The sequence below is a fragment of the Centruroides sculpturatus genome, unplaced genomic scaffold (genome assembly GCF_000671375.1).
Source record: "Centruroides sculpturatus isolate CEXI.00-Female unplaced genomic scaffold, Cexi_2.0 scaffold36, whole genome shotgun sequence".
In the NCBI taxonomy this organism is placed as follows: domain Eukaryota; kingdom Metazoa; phylum Arthropoda; class Arachnida; order Scorpiones; family Buthidae; genus Centruroides; species Centruroides sculpturatus.
In genome coordinates, this window is record NW_019384384.1 from 1,003,983 (window position 1) to 1,026,323 (window position 22,341).

Sequence of the window (22,341 nt, forward strand, 5' to 3'; positions counted from 1 at the left end):
AATTGCTTTTCTTGTTTCGTGCAGACTGATTGGTTCGGTTCTGATCTACAATCGATTGCGATCTTCGTTGAAACTGAATGGAAAATTCTTTTTTTATCGATCGTAAAGTTTCAGAATCGCTTTACTTTCAATTGTATTCGAAAATGGATAAACGCTATAAAATCATTGACCATTTATATCAATTCTAGTTATAGGATGTTTTATAGATCAATACGTGTGAGTATCATGTGATAACACCCCGTTTCGTCGTGTAAAGATGGCAAATGGTGGAGGATAGCCAATAGATTTCATTTTCATAACGATATTGAATCAGAACTATTTCGAAACCGGATTCATTTATCAGAATACAAAAACGATTCTGATCTGAGTCAATTTTTTCAATCTTTTTTATTGAACATCACTAATCCGGTCGTTGTCCATCCAAGTACAGTAGCCACAAACCGGAATATCGGTGAGATTTCGGTAAGGTTAATGGATATTATTTACCGACATTATGGTAAATAATTGCAAAGAGGACGAAGCAATACCACGCCTATCAACTTGACCGATTGTAAGATAGGTAATATTTATTGCCGTGTTTGCTTTTGAACTTTTCAAAGGTGGCAGAAGGATGTAAGAAAAACACGCTCTTTTCGTATAAGTTTCTAATAAAATAAAACACGTTCTTCGCCCGTCTTCGCATTGTTTAGACCATGCTATTTAATTAATGAGACATTGTTATAATTTAATGCTAGCTCTTTTTTTAAAGAATCAATCTTCTGACGAATCTAACATAAATCAAAGTAAAAAATATAAAATAATGAAAGGCTGTCTGTTCTATGTAGTGTTTAACCGACGATCATTGATCGCTCTTCTAATAATTGGTTGTTCGAAGATCTGCTCTTTGGCTTCATTTGTAAGCAGAACAGATAACGCATCAGCAAAGGGGTGGAAAGAACTGTCCTCATGAAATGTGATTATACATGTAAAAATCTTTACTGCGTGGAAGAAGGATTAGATAACATCAATTATTTTCTTTTATTTTAGTCAGTTTGCATTTATATAAAAGAGTTATTATGTATATTGCCCCCATAAATAGTCCTATATTTAATTAGCATTAATTTTTATGAAATGAAAGATAAAACTTATTTAATTTTCAAGCAAATTTGAAATGAATTAATGTTTTAATTACTTTTGTATTTATTCGTTAACTGTTGATTAATTATATAAGTTCACAAGCTTTAGTACGTAACACGATGACATTTTTGCACTTTAGAGCATTTTTCATTTTCCCACTTTATTTTTTACGTGGCAGTTCATTTATCGATAGCAATTTATGAATGTTTCTGTCGAATAAATAAATTACAATGCCATTATAGAAGGAAAAATCTACCAAATAGTTAACTGAAATAATTTATCTTATTAATTGATCCTATTTTTAGGTTATGAATACAATGAGCTCTTCATTCGTGTTAATAAGAAAGTAAACTATGACATATTTATTTTGTATAAAGATATTAATAATAACATAATAATTTATATATAACAAGTTTATTGCTGAAGTGTATTAAATGAATATTAAATGAACAAAAATAGTTATAAGAAGAAATTTAAACACATTCATCAAACAGTAACATTATATTATTATATTTATATCAGCTTTAAGTAAGAAAAATTTAATTTATAATTGACTAAATTAAAAATTAGATCCTCAGATCTACATGCAAAAAAAGAAGAAGAAGAAAAACTCTTGATTCCTTCTGTATTTTTTTTTTCCTCCTTTTCTGACATCCATTTACAAAAAGAAAAGATTTACGGTCTGAATCTGGATTCCAGAGACTATTTTGATCGTCCGAAGTTTTCCTTTCATTAAATGGAATGAAAGAAAAAAGTTGTCCAGGTAGTTGACGGCCCACCCCTCGCCTCATAAACGAAATTAAATTTGCTGACGAATGCTTTATACACGACGATTCTTTACCGTAACCAATCTGCAAATTTATGAATGACAGGGCGATAATCCGCATGTCGTAGACGCTATATTAGTTGTAAACTATTTATTTTGAAGATTATATTGTTTAAGGACTATGATTAAGCTTCATTAAATATTTTTATAGACGCATTCATTAAAACCAAACAAGTCTGCTAAGTTTTTTTTTTTAAATATATTTTTGTTTGCTTATTTGCTAGTCTTGAACTCGTAATGTCCTCCCAATTTAAATCAGTCAGTTTCCCATCTCGAAATAATAAATTTAAAAATAAAAATAAAAGAAAATACTACGCTAAATATTCACTTTATGTTCTTTATTTCTATTTAGACTATGAACACTTTCGAACAAATATTTGTTCTTCTATATTGTTAATAATGAAAATTTATGGATTTATATTTATTTAATGTCATTTTTAATGTTAGTAAATAGACGATAAATAATTTTTAATTTTATATTTACTTGTAGTTTAATACAAACTGGATAGAAAAATGAATTTTTAAATGATTTTTAAGTCTAATGAGACTAAGATTTAAGTTTTTACGTAAATATTAATTAAAAATAATAATAAGTACACGTGATAATTCTTCTAATCAAATTTAATTAATTAATTATTTTTATATTAATATTAAATGTAATATTTCCGAATAATAGAAGTACATTAACACGTTATATTATTTGCAATGAGATCAACTAAAAATCCTTAATTAAAAGTTAAGATATTAAAGGTATAATAATTATATAATTAGTGTTTTATCTTATAAACTTGATGCTATTAAATTTAAAAGTAAAAATAATTACTTTTACTTTTAGTTAACCAAATTTAAATTACAGTTTTGCCCCGAAAACTTTGTCCTAATCAGAAGTGACTCAATTAAAATCAACTCATATTTATGATTATTAATAGCACAACTTTCGAATTAAAAAAAAATTATANATAATTGAAGATAAAAATCCATTTAAAACTCACGAAAAGAGTAATTATGATAAGAGATGTCACTATAGCTTCACTGAAATTTATTACGTGTTGTTCATTCTAAGGTTTTTTGAGCAAATATATAATTATATCAATAATTATCTTGCTTATTTTCTTTTTATAAAATGAAAAATGATATTTTATTAAATACACTTCTTCAAAAAGAATCTAAATAATGAGAATAGTGCTCATTAAACTGTCGAATCTGTTCATTTCTTACACTTTTCATCTTCTTTAAAACGATATTTTTTTAAATTGTTTAAACATTTTTATAATTAATATAAAAATGAAGACATTTTAAAATATTTAATGAAGAATATAACTTACTTTTCATAAATGTTTACAGATATAAAATAGTTTTGATCTGATTGTTTTCTCTAATATTTTATAAAAGGATATAAAATAAATTTATCGTTAAATTAATAAATTTAAAATACTTTTATGCAATAAACATTAAAAACATTTCACTTAATTACTTCAAGAATTACAATATAATTTATGGTAGCATTAATGGAAAAATTCGTCATAGATCTTCAACTTTTACATTAAAATTCTTTTATTTGATTTTTTAAAATAAAAAAAAATAAATAAATTTATTCTTTTATATTAAAATTATTTAGAATTTTTACTAATGATTGGGATAATTTTAAAAAGTTGCTAGTTTTTAGCCATTTTTTTTTCATCAAAAAGTAGTAGAAGTAAGAGATAAATTACATTATTCCAATCCGCACGGAAAATATTTTATCTGAGAATTGCTGTATAATTCCGTATAAATCTAACCGATAATAATCTTAAAACTTTAGAGGCACGCGAGAGACAATTGGAGACATTTTATCTAAAGAACATCGAAGATCGTTTGGAAAACGATGAAAAAAAAACTGACAAACGTCCACATGTCCCTATGTCGATCGTTGTTTGAATATCTCCCAATTCATCTATTTTCGTGTGGCAATTCAAGGATTTAAAAGTAAGATCGAAATCTATAAAGAAAAAAAAAAGAAAAAGAAAAATAGCAGGAATTGAAAACAAAAACGAATAGAAGCCTTGTATGAATATATGTAGAAATATTCTAATTCTAATAACTACAGATAAAATTTCTTAACATCTTTCTAGATAAGGTAATAATAAGCTATTTGGGTATTAAATTGGCTAATTCTTTGACCCAAACGTAGATAAAAGTGTCACAAGCGGCGACATGCTCATTTGACATCCAAGATTGGGCAAAAGATATGGAAATGCCTAATCTCCAAACTGGTCGTCGCTGACGTGTCATACTTCCACTTCCACAGCCGGATGTGTAAGGAAGAAAGGTGTAATCAGAGGACGATCGCCTCCATTGTGTGTAATGGTCTTACCCGAGGCTCGAAATGCGCCGAGTAATTTACACCCAACAGTCTTCATTACAATTCGTCACGTTATGCAGGCTTAAACTGAGGGAGATGATTAAAAACCATCACTACGTCTAATAACACGATTGCGTGTGAACAAACGTAAAGAATTAAGGTGGGACGCAAACAAAACAGTACAAAAGATTTCACTTCCTGATTATTTCTCCTCGGGCATTGCTTTTAATGAATGGATGATGCAAAATTTAAGTAGTTACCGAGAGTTGTTACCAGTTTGATTGTTAAAGAAATTCTTTTTGCTTTGACATTGTGTGTAATTTAATCATTTTGACTGGCAACAAATACCCTTAATTCTATTGAATACTTTTTAAGGTATGTTTTTAATACCTGAAAGAAAAAAAAATGGAAATTTGTTTGTTGTATAAAATGGCTGGAAAATTTTTAAAAAATAATCTTAATAACTAGAAAAACTGGATTCGTTTTGTAATTCATCTTCATTTGGTTACGGTTGCATTCTTTATTATCTTAGTGTCCATCTGGAAAGTTTATAAACCTTTTTGACTCGTGTCTTTGAGTTATTCCCTCAGTGATGTCTCTTAGAAATTTATTGATTAGTAACATTTCATTGTTTTATATCGTTATTTAAAATTCTTTTCGAACAAATTTACAAAATAAAACACAATTCCGATGCATATCGAGCAGTAATTAAAAGAAAATATAAAAAATTATTTTTTATTGAACTTCTTTCAGGTTTAACTTAAAATACATTTTAACCAATCGTAATTTAATGATTCTCAGATTATGTCACTTTAAACATTCATTTTATAGGTCATACTTTCCTGAAATTACATATTTAAATAGTATGTAATTTTAGTAATTATGACTAATTCTGTATCTGTTGTGTTGATAAACATAAAAATAACTAATAAAATTTTTAAAATATCAGTTACTGAACCTTATACATAATTATTATTTTAATTTAATCTTTTATTTACTAGAAAGACAAAACAATCGAATCTGTTATTTATTTATAGTATCAATATTGAGAATTTTACAGGCAATACCTATTCATTGCGATTTAAAAAAATGTACTAAATTCATATAAAATACTAACCTATAGGCCTAATATTTATTTAATTAATAAATTATTTCTCAAAAAAATAAATTATATCTAATTTAAGAATGAATATTATGTTATTACTTCAATGAAACAATTGTTATATCCTCAAACAGATTAATTGGTGTAATTAATAAGTCATTGGCATAGATAATTCAAAAAAAGTTGTTCTAGTTTCTAAAGTTTTCTTTCCTCTAAAGAGAAATTATAATTGTTGTTTTCTTCGTGGTAAGTAATGTGGCTAAGATTCAATTACTTTATGCAATTACTATCAATTAATACTTTTTAAACTGTATTTATAAAATGTAACTAGGCTATCCTTTAGGATAATATAATATACTTTTTTATATACTAAATAACTAAATCTATTATTTTAGACTTACTAATAGAAACAATTAGTAATTTTCAGTTAGTTTTAATCAACCATAAACAAACTTCTGACTAATTTCCTTTAGGCCCTCATTTCGAGACATTGTTGAAAACTAGAAAATTTTTATCTTTCTTTTCGTGTTTATAATTTAAATATTATTAATATTATTGTGTTAAAATCAACCGTAAGATAACATTCGTATGCATTATATTGAATAGTTTCAGAATAATTCAGATTAGACATACTGATAAATGTAAATGCATTAAAAAATAAACTAATCAGTACGTCTTACGATTAAATAATTTTGTAGATTTTCTTTTGATTTATATAAATGTCTAATTTTTAATTGTGTGTAGAGAATAGGGCTTGTGTACAGGAACGAATTAAAAGGAAGAGAGAATTTGATTTTAAAAATATTCGAAATGCAAATCGCGTTTTCATAAAAAAAAATTAATGATTTTAATTTTAAAAAGACAATTTATTTTTATTAAATTATTAAAGCGAAAACATGTAATTAATTTTGCAAAGCCACCAATGAAAGTAATCTGTCAAACTTCATCACGCGTGTTTTTTACAGAAACATTTTCGCTTATATAAAATAGGTTGTAAGAACAATCGCCTAGTTAACCTTTCCTCTCCTTTCTTAATTATATGTATCTTAAATTTAATCAATTTGATCCGAATTTTATCCGACTCTTCGAAATATACTGCCGAGCCAAGAGAAATCTCTTTACAATGCTGACAAGATCGGAATTCCTAAGAGAAGGTCATGACCCGAAGAAACTGCGGAGTATTTTCGCACTATAATATGTTATTATCCATCATTCTTTAATCACAGAGATGACTTATCTAAGAAAAGGATTTCGCTAAAGTTGTCGTTAACACAGAGATGTGAATAGAAAGGGGAGTGCAGTTATCGAATTTAAAAAAAAAAAAAAACATCCATTTGAATTCGCAATCCAGCAATTCCTAAAGTAATAAGTTTGATTAGTGGGTTGCTTTCAATGCGAACACGGCTTTTGAATTTGGCAAAACAAAACGTAGACAACAAACTTATCATCAACAACAATTATATTTTAAAGATTTATGGTAATTTACTTTTAATACTGCAACTGTATAACAATTTCAACGGATACAATTCTTCAAAAACTCCGAGAAATTGATTACCAGAGTCATCACAATTCATTTTATTTTACGGAGAAATAACCAGGGACTAGAAACTATTAGTCATTTTCAAGAACTTTAATCAATTTTACACTTTTTTTAAATTGTATAGTCGAATCATTTACTTGATACTTTCAATAAATTCGATCTACATATGAAACAGTACTGCTACGGTTGAAAAATGTGGCCATATAATTTTGGCATGATGTGATTCTTGATGAGAAGTTTAATTTGAAATTATATAATAAGATTTATTTACGATTTTTGATTAATGGCATTACATCATACATACAATGAAATACATTACATAAAACGAAGACCCATGTTACCTTCTTGTTTAGATTTAAAAAAAAAAAGGCTCAAGTCTATAAAGATGATAAGTGTTAAGCAGATCTATTTCTAGTATTCTGATAAATGAATCTTACCTGATTCATTGCACCACTGACAGATTTAAACGTTTTTATGTTGCGAAGATTTATAAACATTTAAAGCAGTGTAGAAGTTTTATTAAGAATAATGTTGGGTATATTCACTATACAGGAACATTCGGACACTTCTAGAGAATGTAAAATTACATTAAATGTATTAAGGAGGAGCGAAATTTTAAGTTCCTCGGGCATGAAAAATTTTATGCAGCAACCCAACCCAGATTAATCTCTATCATATCCTGATTACCTAATAATCAGCATATATAGTCGCATGTAATTTTTTTATTCTTGCCATTTAAATAAAAATAATAATGGAATATTAAATGATTGCACGTAGACTTCATAACTCTTTCAAACAGATTACTTACGTTGACACTTCACACACACATATATATATATATATATAGGCCTATATTTAACGATTCCAGTCTGTTTGAAGGCTATCAAAAATTATATATTTAAATAACCAATCTTTTTTTTTTATTTTTTACCTATAATTTAATATTTTGGATAAAAATACTTGTCGAATTCTAGTAATTAAATAAAGTGGTGTAATTATTATTATTTGTACAGTAAATTAGTGTAAAAATTCCTGTTATTATTCCAAAATGATTTAAAGGATTTAAATAAGCGTAAACGAATTTTTTTTTGGTGCCAAATTTCTCTTTATTTATATAATTATTTAAAATTTACAGACTAAAGTTAAGTATACGGTTTAAAAACAAAGAATGAAAATCTCTTTCTCTCTCAATAGTTTGTTCTTAAAACACTACTTAACAGTGTAAAAGAAGTATTTTTAAGAGTTATCCTTAAAGATAACTTTTTAAAGAATAGAATTTTGTAAGCAGCATATATAATTCTAATTAAATTCTTATCGTTAAACTTCATTAAGAATGACAGAGAATATTTTAATAATTGTTTTTAAGGTCTTTAATTCAGTTTAAAAAAACATTAAAACGTATTTTTTGTTTATAGTGACTATTCCTTTAAATTTGATTTTGTTTTCAATCCCAAAAAGAAACAAGAAAGGCTTTTATTCATATTCAAAAAAGTCTGTACAATTTAATAACAGCAATCGCACTGTCTGCGAGAAATAACATTTGGCTAAAAAAAAAATTCCTTTAACAAAACACAGTCGCTGAAATAAATAGATCTTAAAGAAAAAAAATTCTTACATTGTTTTTCCTATAATCACATTTTTAATGGAACTTTTTGCTTAGAGTTTAATGCAGAATTTACATTAAATAAAAACAAAAATGTAAGTGTTTAGCCTTTTATCATTCATTAGAAGTTCCTTTATTTCGTAGAGAATATAGAAAAATAATTCTTTTCAATATAAAAAAAAAACTATTGCACTGATTCTAAAGGAAGCGCACTGTCTTTTGTATTATGAAAAATCTGAATTTTTATAGCTTAACAAACAAGAATGAAATATTCATTGAAAAATCAAAGAATTGTTATAAGAACGTAGATATTTATCATTATTTTAAAATAATTTATATATTATTTTTACTATAAAAGGAATAAAATCACGGATTTANTATCATATACATTTAAAACGTTAAAATTTGAAGAAAATGAAATTGTTTTAATAAATGTTTAAAAATTATTTATTGTGTATATCATTATTTTTAAATCTAACAATCAGTTATTTAATTTCTAATTATATAAATAATACTAGTCTGTTTTAAGAAATTTGCAGTAGAATAAACATTGAATAGTTACATATAAAATTGAAAACATCACAATTGGTTTAATAATTTGCTACTTATCCCTACTACTGAGTTATAAAGAAGTTATTTCATGACCTCATTATTAATAAGCTCTATTACTGAAAAATGCAATTTATAGCGTTTACGCCTACGTTCGTCGCTAGTAATAGGGAATAGGGAAAATGAATTTTACCCAAACACGAATGTCGTCTCCATTTATTATTTCTATCCCTGTTACTTTCAGGTAGAAGGGAAGAGAATACTATCAATTACGTTAGTGTTGCCAACTTGATTAATGGCGACAAAGACTTAATGCTATCGAGCGAATTATCTTTAGCGTTAGGTAAACGAGTTGTTCAATTTTTGCTTTTTATGATGTGCTTATACTTGTATATTTTCCATAATTAAGAATAATTTTAGATCTATGAATTAGCTAGCTTAAGAATGAGGATGGATGTAATTTCTTATCCGATTTGGATCCTATATTTCTATATAAATGTCATAGCTATTGTCCCGAATTTTTTAGAGCCAGTCTTCTTAGAGATATTGTTGTACAAAGTTTTTATTAAAAGATGAATAATTATTTAATTGCTGAACAATTGAAGGTAAAATGTTGATATTATTAGATAAATAACGTAAGATAAAATATGCAATTACCATTTTGGTCATGAGCGTATAAGGACACTTTGTTTAAGGGGATTTGCTTTCTTGAAATTTTACACAAATAAAAACACAAGTACCAATTTTTTATTTGCTTTGATAATTTGTTAACCTTTTTGCTTTGGCTTTGCCCAAGTTTTTTTTTCAGTTTTTCTTGAATTTTCGACCCCCTCTGCTCCCTTTCCCCAGCTCGTACGCCCACGAGTTTATTCACAACTCGTGTTTAATGTAAATTTGACAAAAATATATATTTATTTATTTATTTCAATAAATTAATTATTGTATCAAGTTCTTAGTGAATCAATTAAAAAAATAAATCTGAAAATTATTTTGTATTTACTCGATCGAATTTGTTTGATCGTAGAAGAAATGTAAAAATTCTGCTTGAAATATAATCTACAAAAATAGAATAATTGTAAAATAATGGTTGCTTTGTCCAACTATTTTTACTTCTTACACGACAGAGAAGGTTATAAATCTAATGTAAATAACCACGACAAAAGATCTAATATAATTTATATGGTTAAAAAATTGAATGGATGACCTTTCTGAAGTAAAAATGATGGGTTAACTAAACAACTCCACCTCTCTTCATGAAGGATATGTTAGGTGAGAAATTGGAACATCTGTCAAAGACTAGAAAGATTTCTAAGATTGTATCGAGGCAAATATCTATTAATGTCAAGTGAAAAATCAAAAGAATTAAAAGATATAAAATGTAATAAACTCGTTTGATTATTTTTCTGTGTGTAAAATTTTAAAATATTTTAATCAAAATATTCTACATCAGATTCAAATAAATTATATACAAGTTTTAACAATCGTAACATCTAATTATTATAATTTATACTTTACNCAATAGAAAAAACTTGATTATAGTTTTTTTTTTGACAAACCATTAAAATGCTCATCAATTGACCTTTAAAAGAGAAAGAGATGATTTCGTCATAAATCTCTGGCGTCAGAAATGTTTCTTGCCAACCGACGGGGTAGGTCGAGTAGGAGGTGATCAACTTAATACGAGGTGTGCCCTTTCTCAGGTGTAGTTAGTGCGAAGCCTACTCCAACGTGGCGTGACGTCGGCCCGGGGCGGGTGACGCCTCCTGGTGGCAGGGACCTTACCGTAATATCTCGGAGCCTGCGGACACGGCGCCCCGCTTACAAAAGGGCGGCAAATGGCCGAACATGAGCGAGACCAGCTAGTAACAATGAGGCGCATTATTTGCCTTTATGGACAAGCAAAAGGCGTGGAGGTAGATTGAGAAGCGACGGGGATACAACTTTGGGCGGACGATTACTTACGCGCTGTCAAACCTTTCTATACGCGTTTTCTGAGAATTTCAAATTACTGATCGAATATAAACAAAGAAGCTCGATTCTTTTCTTCGATAGCTCCATACTTATTAAAGCGAAACGTTTCCTCTATTCCATTCGCGTTTTGTCAATCCACCGTTTTATTTATTAAAAAAAAAAAAAAATGCCATTTAAAATGAAAAGCTTAAGTGTGTATGTTTGTCGGGAGGTTTTTATACGTATTTTATTACAGATCAATTTGTAGATGTGTTATCGATTAAACGTAATGTTTCATTTAGTTAATGCATTAAAAAGAAAGCACGAATCATTTGTCGCTTAAAGACGAATCATGATATGCCCACATCCATCATTTCGCCAGCTCCTCGTACTTCTTGGCATGGAGGCCGAAATGCGTTAAGTAAATAGTCTGCCAACGACGGCACAATTGACAGCATCACTCGAAAGACCAACGAACACGTTGGGTCGAACCAATAGCCGGCCAAGGAGCCAGTGAGATAAAAAAGCAACGACTCGTTTGATTGGGCCAGATTCGTCCGGGTCCTTCCCTCTCTGCTCTGTTCGATGCGGTTTCAGTCGGCGTGTGAGGCGTGCGTGCGATGTGGACTGATCCGTCTGTCTTCTTGTGTTAGGAACGTCTGCATGACGAAGTAACCGGACCCGATATGGACATGTGGAAGACCGATTGGAATCTTCGACTGACTGTTTGCCTTTCGTGCATCGTTTTACCCGTGACGGCCATTGGGACTTGGATGTAAGTATGTTTTTCTTTGTCTGCTTCACGAGCTAAGGGATAAAAGTTTTAGGCTACCCGTAATAATAGTTGAATGACTGAATTAAATTTACATCGAAATCGGTTTAAGTGTTTACAATGTTAGAGAACCGGAAATACCATAAATATTCAATGCACGACGATCCAATTAGCTTTTATAAGTGTTAAGAATATTCTTAAAAATTAATTTTTATGTGTCAAAAATAAGAAATAATATCATTTATGTAGATTATCATTCTGTAGAATTAATTATACTAATAGAAGTTCAGAATCTCATTTCGATAAAAACTGATATAATTAAGTTAATAAATTTTAATTCTCTATCTATATTTACTTCATTAACTTGTTTAAAATATCAATTAAAAGCCAAAACATTCCTTAAATTGACAAGCAGTTGATAGATTTATCACAATCACGATAAATCGACATAAATAACAGATTATTGGATCTCAGTCGAAATGTCAACGAGGTTACCGTATCTATGATTTTAATTTGATACTAAGTTTAGTCAAAGATAACATTATAAGGTGTTACGTGTGAGAAGAGCAGCCTTCAACACGGTAGAAACCAGAAAGTTTAATTGTATTCGAGTTGAGCGGCGTGGGTGTGAAGCAACAGGTTCTACTCCAAGGCGATATGTAGCCTTAATTGCCGTAATTTATTGTTGAAGAGTACCTCTCTATGATAAACTAGAAGTTCATAGAAGTGGAAACAATGTGTGTTTGTTTGGATCGTGCAATTTGCTAGTTTCTTTCATCTGAGAGATCATTGTCGGTGACATTTCGGTTAATATAAAAGTATAAATGTGTCAGTTGGAACGCCCCTTACATATCGCGTGCTAGGCAGTCATTATGTAAGGCGCGAAGGACCCTCCTTTTTGCATCCTCGATAATCTTTGATCTCTACCGACATATTCATTACAAATAAATTAAAGAGCGGCGAACAGTTGCATCTTTGCACGACCATTTTTTAAACGGGATCCTTATTGATAATTATGATATTTGATAAGTTACTCTCTTCTGTGTTCAGAGATTATTTTAAAATCTTTCCCATTCAATTACTTTTTCCGATATAGAACGGAAGTTTATTTTACATTTATTTTCGTTCATAATATTGTTTGCTGAGCCTTTTTTAAATTGTTTTTTTTCATAAACAAAGGCTACAAATAATAATAATAATAATAGTCTGATTAGTCTAAACACGACGTTTAAGCTTATCGCAAAACGTTAATACTTATATAAAAAAGAACCGCGACAGGTTTTCAAAGCATATTATAGGCTTTGTTTCGGATTAAGAGATTTGTACGTAGTCCACAACGAACAAAGTACGTGAATATTCTTGTAACAAATGACCGCTTTATTAAATAGACCAAAGTTTATCATTAGATAAAAAGAAAAAATCAGCAGAAGCAGGCATCAATGCGTGTTACCAAATACGAAATAAAAAAAAAATGTTTTTAAATCATAAATTAACGTTCGTGGACAGCAGCTTTCTGTAGGCGACCGCGATTAATGATATCTTAAGCCGTTCGATGCCGAACTACCGTTGTTTAGGCGGATCGATAACAGTTAATTAACTTCAACACGATCGCCAACACGAAGAAATGGTCGAGATTTCCCCCGCGGTCTCCTTTTTTTTTTCTAGAGTTTTTTTTTCATCCAGAATAATAAATGTTCCCCACGGTTTCAGTTATTCAACTCACATTTTGATTTTATGATTCAGAGTTTTCGAGGCACCCAAAGATGGAATATTGAAATTATTGTTTAGTCGTTCAATTGGAACGAACCTGTCTATTGTAAAAATAATTTCGTGGACTTTAATTTTAAGTTTTTGACAGTTTCGTACTTAGAAATAAAATAAATCTATTTATATATTATTATTAAAATTTTATTAGCGTATACAACGAGTTTAGCATTAAAAGTCAACAATTGTTTAATCAAACTCCTTACGAAATGCAATAGGTTTAAAGTAAATGATTTTAAATTTTATTTTGAATAGTTTTACCTGATGATGATAATACCAATATTAAAAATTATATATGGATAATTATATACCATAAATACATATTTAACGAATAATACGCAAGAAAATAGTCGAATATTCTTATTTGCTTCGTTCTATAGCGAAAGAAGAAATTTCCTTAATTTTTGATATTTACGAATCATATAAAGCTCACCATACATCAGTTTTTTTTCTAAAATAAAATGTGTTGATTCAATAGAAGCTAATGTGCAGACATATTTATATTTTTTAATTTTACTTATATGCATTTTCTTTTAATCTCGTATCACTTTGCTTCTTTTACGTAGGCTATATAATAAATTGCTCTTTTGAATGAATAATTTCTTTATAGTTAATAATAAATCAAATAAATTACAAGTTTAATTACTTAATAGGAATCGATGCTATTTTAGTATTCTCCCATTAAAACTTCAAGATTCAAATTCGATGAAGTGCATGGTTTATTTTATGGAGCTTTTAAATATATAATAATAGTCCTATAAGTATATTTTTAAACTGCATAAATAGATTTTTATGCAATCTAAAGACGGCATAACCATAAAAATTTCCAAAATTAGCATCTTAGATTTTTTTTTTTTATTTGAAGCAGAACCTCTTAAATTTTATAATGAGAGAATTAACGTACTTCCGCGTACTTCTTGGAGGCAAAATTGTTAACAGTTTCTCAGATAATAATCACGAAGTTAAATCGCAAATAAAAAAGTGGTCGATGAATCTATCCTTATAAAGTTTTTCAAGTTTAGAGTCGTGAGATCGCTTCTGACCCCTCTCAACAGATCTTATTTCGAATAACAATCTGCTATCAGACTTTAGCTCGGTCAAACCTGTGATTACCAATCGGTCTGTTGTTTCAATTTAAGCGATGACTTGTATTATGGCAATCAGTGCCACTGATAGCATCTCGCCAACTATGATGTATCAGGGGTTCGAGTCCTTCACGCATACAGCCGAACTAGAAAATGACGTGGACTAAGACAAACGATGCCCCACCCCACCTATCAACACACTGGATGGACGATCACGCATGCCAAACATGTGCGTAATTAACTTAAAGGGTCAGGTACAAACACGTGGAATGTTGCTTTACGTCTGTAGAAATTATCCGAGTCTGCATCACGAATTGTTTTTCATCTTCCATCGTAATTAAACTCGTGAACTTTCTGACTCACTCGAGACGAGAATCTCTAATAAACGAAGACATCTTATTGAATGATAATGCCACAAATAATGTCTAGATGCGATCGAAATGAATATATTTGCCAACGCATCCACTTGGCCTACTTTGTAACTTGCTTAACACTCAATAAAATCTCTCCATAAAATGTTCAATTTTACGAGCATTTTGACGCCAGAAGTATCTCTATAAAATTAATTTTACTGTAAAACCTGACTACATTAATTCTTGATTTTTTTTGTCAAAATGGAAATTATATTAATCTATCTTTTACGACAGATCTGTTTATTACATGCATTTAATTATTATCTAAATTTTATTTTTAATTTAAGAATAAAATCATTAAAATTGTTCTTCAATGTAAATATAAACAGCATTGATTCATTGAAATTAAATTAGATGGAAAAAATTCTGGGTTAGCAGCTGAAAACTGGCATTTATCCTCCATCAATTGCTGAATATACTCCTAAAAGAGCAAAATTTCATATAATTTACAGAGGAAAATTTATAGCATTTAAAAGAAAAAAATTTTTTGTAAGTGCAGTAGCGTCTGGTGTTTTATAAACAATTCTTAGAATGATGAGCCACCCGAAAAGGAGGAATCAAGATTGAGAAAGATATAATCGGCTCCTCTCACAAACGAAGTGCACTTAGAGCTTATCTGCTGGAATAATTTCGATCCTTATAAGGCATGCATTTTAAAAAATAAATTTTCAAAAAACAGTCACGTTCATATCCTGCCATTGCGTGAGAACTCACTCCCGTAGGCCCTCGTTTTGGCAAACACGTGACCGAAACTATTATGCAGGAAGAACCCAACAATCTAAAACTGCGGTCGTGTCTTCGTAAATCTTCGGATCCATTGAGTCTTTGGTGGAACGAGAGAATTACGATCGTATCTTAAATTAAAGAGGAAATCTCCAACAATAGCGCACCACGAGAGCCTACAAGGAGATTTTAATTACTGGTGACTATGCGGGTACGAACGACCAAAGCATGCGCTCCATCAATGTTACTCTATCAAGAGAATTTGTCATCGCCCATTCTTTCGTACTAGATGATAAATGAGAAAAATCTGATGAATGAACCAATCTCTCTGACTGTTTAAAAATAAGCAAACACTTATTTAAATATACAGGAATTGGTAGATTTGTCATAATTAATCATTAGTTCCTTAATAGAAATAGAGAATACGGCAATTAGATTCCAGACAAGGAAGTAGAACCGTTTCGTTAGAAGTGTATAAAGTTAAGCAAGATCTTTTATAAGCGGTGTCCCTTGTATCCAATAAGTTGTGTGAACTCTGTTATTATCCTGACATGATTTTGGTACAATGCATCTTTGTGTTGGTACGATGTCAGGGAATAAAACAGCAGCGCTTTTTTCATAAACAGCATTCTACCTAATACAGAGCCGAGTCTGTTTTGTTGTAGAGGCACTTGAGAGAAACGAAACTTTCCAAAACATAATTTAAATTACGTCGTAACATTCGTAATGTTTTCTTTTTCTAAATATTATTTTAGTTCGTATTGGTATGGCATTTCAACAATAAGTAAAGGGGAACGGAATAGAAAGCATTAAAGAAAACAAAGGATCATTTCATCCTACGAGTGAATTATGAATAGGGTCATAAGATGTTCTTCAATTATAATTAAACTAAAGTGTTCAAAACAATAAGTTTAATTAAAAAGAAGTTTAGAATAGTATTGAGAGATTTAAAACAAAGTTAAACCTTTACTATTTAAATATAATTATACTTAACTACGTAAAAATCCTCCTTACATTGAAAAACTCATTTTTAAAATTTAAATACAGTATAAACTTGTTCATATTTCATTACTTTTATAAGCTTAAAAGTTTAAAAGTAGCTTTCAGGTTGAAGTTTTCTTTCCAATTAATATTAATTATAATAACTTATATTTTAATTAAATAATGATAATATTTGACTTAAGGTACATTAAATATTACTTTTTTTACATTTAATGCCATATTAAATGGAATACACAATGAAATATACAATGGAAGTAAATCTAAGCATGTTACATAGGTATAATATCAAATAAATAAAACTGTTTTACATATTTTTATTCATATTTATTATATTTAATTAAAATTAATAAATATAAAAATTATTTTCCAAGTAGAAATGTTATTTATTTATGAAAAATATATTATTAAATTCATTAAAAACTACCATAGAAGTTTTACTTTCATAATTTCACTAAATAGTTTATATCATTATACATATATCATCATAATATATCATATTATTTTAATATAAAATAATATGTATATTATGGAATTGAATATAATGCTTAAAAATATGTTTTTGATTGAGAGAATAATGCAAATTATAACATCCTCGTTCCTGTAAATACATTTATCTTTTATTTATGAACCCAACTTATGAGTAGGTAGTAGAAGCGTAGAAAATAATAAGTCTATAACTTTATAATTAAAAAATAATTTTATGAGATAAAATTCAAAGATATATAATGAATGAAGTTATTATTCTATTAATTTTTAAAATGTTTTTTATCGCAATATAATTATTAAATTTTATTTACTATTTTATACGAGCTATATATTATAATGACATGGATTAGGCATTTTAAATATTAAAACATGAGTAGGATAATAAAATGACATGTTTTTAATCTATCAGAAATGAAATTTTAATTAGGAAATTTTACAAAAATCATTTTTATTCAAGTAAAAAATGATGTTATAATTCTATAATTGAATCAAGTCTTATAATTTTTAATAAATATTTTATTAAATAATTACAAATTTATTTATTTGTTAATTAAAAAAAATTGAATTAATACTTATTAAAATAAGCTATTTTAATAAAGATAAATATTTGAAAGTTTCTACAATAAAAAAAAAGGGGGGGAATGGTGGGTATTGTAAGTAAAGTTGTTTTGGAAGTCCTTTACAATTTTATATGATGATGTCGTTTAGTAGAAGAAAGATTTAAGAGACGAAGAAGACTTTTGGCCGGGCCACTATGTCATCATTTATCCTTTCTCTCGGCGATTAGATAGTAGGAGGCGCTCCGGGTGACGAAATAAAGAAGCAAATGAAGGACGCCACTCGCTGTGATGAAGGTGTCGATGAACTAAGATAGAGCGTTGGTGTTGAGCTTCTTTCAAACACTCGTAGCTCAACGTACCAGTAGATTCGCTTGGAAATTCTTTACCAAATCAAACAAATCTTTTCTTTATTTTAATCGTATAATATGTATATTTATTAACTGATTCGGCGTATCCTTGAAATTTATTCGTAAGTTGCCATTTATTAATAGAGTTAAAAATAATCTTGTGTATTGTATTCGGTGCATTTGGTTTTGTTTTAGGAGTTTTTAAAGTTTAAACAGCGAGGAAAGATATAATTTTTTTTCCTATTGTTTCTTTTAATACGAGGGTTAAATGCCCCGAATTGAGTTGTTTCAAACAGATATACTGATGGAGAACGCTAATTATCGACGGCGAGGCTCTAATCCTCATCATACGAACCTTGCAATTAACATCTTCAATCATTTATAATGATATCGACTGATTGGTAGTTTATCCTTATAATTAGCTTGTTTTGATCATCATCTCTTAGCTGCGAGGCAGAGATATTGTGGTTTTTGTGGGTGAGGGATTGCCAACCCTCATATTTCGGATGAGAAATCTTAAAACTCCGAATCATCAGTTCAAGTCGGATCCTTTCACCATAATTGATGCCTAACTACTTTTGATCGCTTCAGTTTATATAGAAAGGAAGAAAGAAAAACATGTTTCGTCTTCTATAATTTGAGGTTTCCAATTGCTATAAACAAAATAATGTTGAAGCAATTTGGTATAATGTTGCTATTAATCAATGATACAAATTTCAATTTTCCAATTGCAAAGTAGAAGTAGCGAGTTCTTTTAATACAACTCAATAATGTTTAACGTTGTACTTAATCTATGATTATAAAAAGTAAAAATAAAAAGCTGACATAAGCCCATGTGTGCACGGAATTGTTTGAAACCTGTAATTATGAGTTGATTTGAAGTAGATTTGGATGAGTTAAAGACACTTTCAAGTCAATCTTCTGGACAGATTAAGGGATTTGGATATGTTAAAAGTCCGGGTGGCATACATGGCAGAGCAGGTAGAACATAACCTCGCCCACTTACTTAACCTTACCGTCATTGCAGACGGATGCTTGACAGACGTTAATTGCTTCCTTGTCAAGTTCTGCCATTTTGATGTGATATAAGATCGAAATCCGGCTCTTAACTAATCAGTTTTTAACGATGCTCATAAAATCTCGACAACAGTGACAAAACATAATTCTTTCATGATTTCCGCCAGTCCTTAAATTTGCAGAGAAAATCGCAATATACTTCTGAAAATTTCTGATTAATCCAAAACAGTCGAAAATTGTAAGGAACAACTTTATAGTTATTCAAATTTCATTAAAATTTTAAGAATAAAGTCACTTTTATTCAAATACAAATCAAATAATTATTCTGTAGAACAGATCCAATTTTAAAGATGAATATTTAACAGATTATAAGCTGGGATTTCACAGCTAAATTATGGTTTAATGACATTTCTTTTCTTAATTAAGTTGAAGAAATAAAAATTTTATTGTAAGTAACAAAAATAAATCATTAGCGGATCTTAAAATCCAATTGTAACCTATTTTACATCGAATCTACTTCACTGAACAAAGCATTAAATATGTTTTATATCAATCTTATACCGTACAAAAAGAAGTTTATTGAACAATTTTGACTTTTACTACCGTCTTTGATATTTCCTAAGACACAATCAATATAAATTTTAATCTTTTTGTATCATTCGAATAAAATCTACTGACGAAGAAAGTCATAAATTCTAAATAAAAAGCGTTAGCGGAAATTTTTTTCATGTTGGAATTAGGAACTTCCGCATATTGGCTTCCGCTTGCAGTTCAGTCGAGAGATCATCGATGATATCTCATGACAAACCTTCCTTCACGATGTTGTGCGTGTTGTGTTATGTTTTATCTGATCAAAATGTAGATTGTGTATGTCAGATTCGAGGATCGAGTAGAAAGAAACACGACTTCTACCGAGTTTCGCAATTGTGGATATAGAAGACAACAATCCTCCCGAGGAACTAGAACGATTGTTGCTTCAGATATAGGTATCTGAAGCAACAATCGTTTATTGTTCCAAGTTACGTTCCATTTTCGGTCTCCGTCGAAAACTGGAAAGCTAATACAACTATAGACAATAAACAGAGCAATATCTGTACAATAAATCGGAAGAAAAGTCTTAACAATTAATCAGGAGTGGCATTCTATTTGAGATAAAGAGAAATTGCTCGAGTAGGTGCGTGTTTATCTCAGAATCGTTAAATCGTTTATAACGGATTAAAAATAATTGCCCAAATGTTAGATAAATATTTCAAATGAACGATTTATTGATAAATATTGAATTTTCAAAACTTATAAGAAGTATAAAATATTTATTTTTGCTGTAAATCACATATTTGATTATGATTTGATTTGTTTATATTATAATATGATTACTGTTCATGAATTCAATATCTGTTTAGTTTCTGTAATATGATGATAAATTAATTCATTGTTTATAATTCTTGTCACTTGTAGAATTAACCTTCATACTTTCATTCTAATGTTAAATTCGATGGAAAAATCTTTAAACTTATTTTTGTAAATTTAACCAACAGTTAAGTAACTTAAACAAAAGCATTTCCTATGAGTTATAAACGAGCAGCCTATTTATTTTTCTTTAAAGATCTGAGTAAAAATTGGAGATTACATTATTTCCGTTTACACAGACCATATCATTTTCACCATATCATTTTAGAAAAAAGTAAGCTGAAGTAATTAAAAAAAACAAAATTTGAAATAATTATCTTGTCGATGAAATTTTTGTAGAGACATTGTGGTGTAGCGATGGAGATGGTGCATCCATCACTACAAAAGGCCCATTGTCGGGACGATGTCTTCTTCCAGGTGCTTTCTGCCTGGCTTACTCCCTTTTGAATCGTTCTGAACAGAAAAGGAAGCCTGAATAGAATTCACCGAAGTCAGCCAATCGTAATATAATAACTCGAAAGCTATTATGTATTTTTCCCGTAGCTACCTTAATAATTCTATGTATGAAGATGGCCGCGAATTCTGAATGATGATGAGATCTTCTTCCAAATTGTTATCGTAGACAAGGAGCTATTTCAGGAGTCAATGCTTTCTTTCGGCATTTAGGATATATTATTTTAGTAGATACAACGAAAAAATAATAATTCAAGTATCCGATCTTGATTAAAGAATTTTTGTCAAGATCAAACAAGCCTATTCTATACAAATAAGTTTAAGCAGATAAGAGAATTTTTACCTTTAATTATATCTGTTAAAATTCCAAATAGTTTCCAATTTATTTAATTAAAAAATAAGAAATAAAAAACAGTCCTGTCGATGTCAATAGATAACAGAAGAGGAACAAGTTATTCTCGGCTGTTTGTCTTTAGACGAACTTCTGGTGCCTGATTAAGGACAAAGAGGATGATTAATAATGATTTATGAAAGACAGTCTACTTTTTTTGCTTTCAGATTTATTAGTCTACACGTATTCTACAAATATATTATTCACATGTATAGATCAAATTTATTACCTCGTTAAATTAAATTTGTGATCTATACTAATCTATAGTTACTGACCGAAAGTATTCTAGTTCTAAAAAAGTATATTGTTATTGTAATAAACAATGTTACAGTATTTCAAACTTTGAATAATGTAGATATTTCAATAATAAAAAAATGTATCGTGTAAAGGGAGCTTTGGACTCTCTTAAATCGGAAAGTAATGAATGTTTCACAACTAATTTTGAAGAAAATTAACCTATGTGATATATTTTAATTAAAGATATATCTGAATTAGAAACAAATAATTAGCTTATAAAATTCTAAAACCTCTATTCTGCACTACTAAGTACAGTATGATGAATAACAAAAATTGCTATATAAATGTTACTTAAAAGATCTTCATAGTTATTAATTTTTTTTTTCATAGTTTCAATTGATATTAATTAAAAACAGCATATATCATCGATAAATAATAATTCACACCTAGATTTATTATATAACATCAATAGATACTGTGAGTTTCATTGATTTGTATAACATAGATTTGGGGAACCCATAACAATGAGCAAGAAAAATTTCTTATTGGAGTAGATATAAGGTGTAATGTACTCGTTTATAATCTTAATTTTTGTATTATACTATGCTTTAAAATTAAAATATGTATATATCTTGAAAGCGGAGACAATTTACCGGT

At 28.9% G+C, this 22,341-nt stretch overlaps 1 protein-coding gene across 4 annotated transcripts in view; it reads left to right on the forward strand.

The window, feature by feature from the left end:
* Positions 1 to 22,341, forward strand: part of LOC111618001 (protein Wnt-5b-like) — a 242,587-nt gene that overhangs the window by 190,039 nt on the left and 30,207 nt on the right. For all 4 annotated transcript variants that reach the window (XM_023359417.1, XM_023359415.1, XM_023359416.1 and 1 more), the window contains one exon: positions 11,681 to 11,802. In XM_023359417.1, the coding sequence (XP_023215185.1) occupies positions 11,714 to 11,802 (89 nt within the window). In that variant the 5' untranslated portion in view covers positions 11,681 to 11,713. The remainder of the gene's footprint in view (positions 1 to 11,680; positions 11,803 to 22,341) is intronic.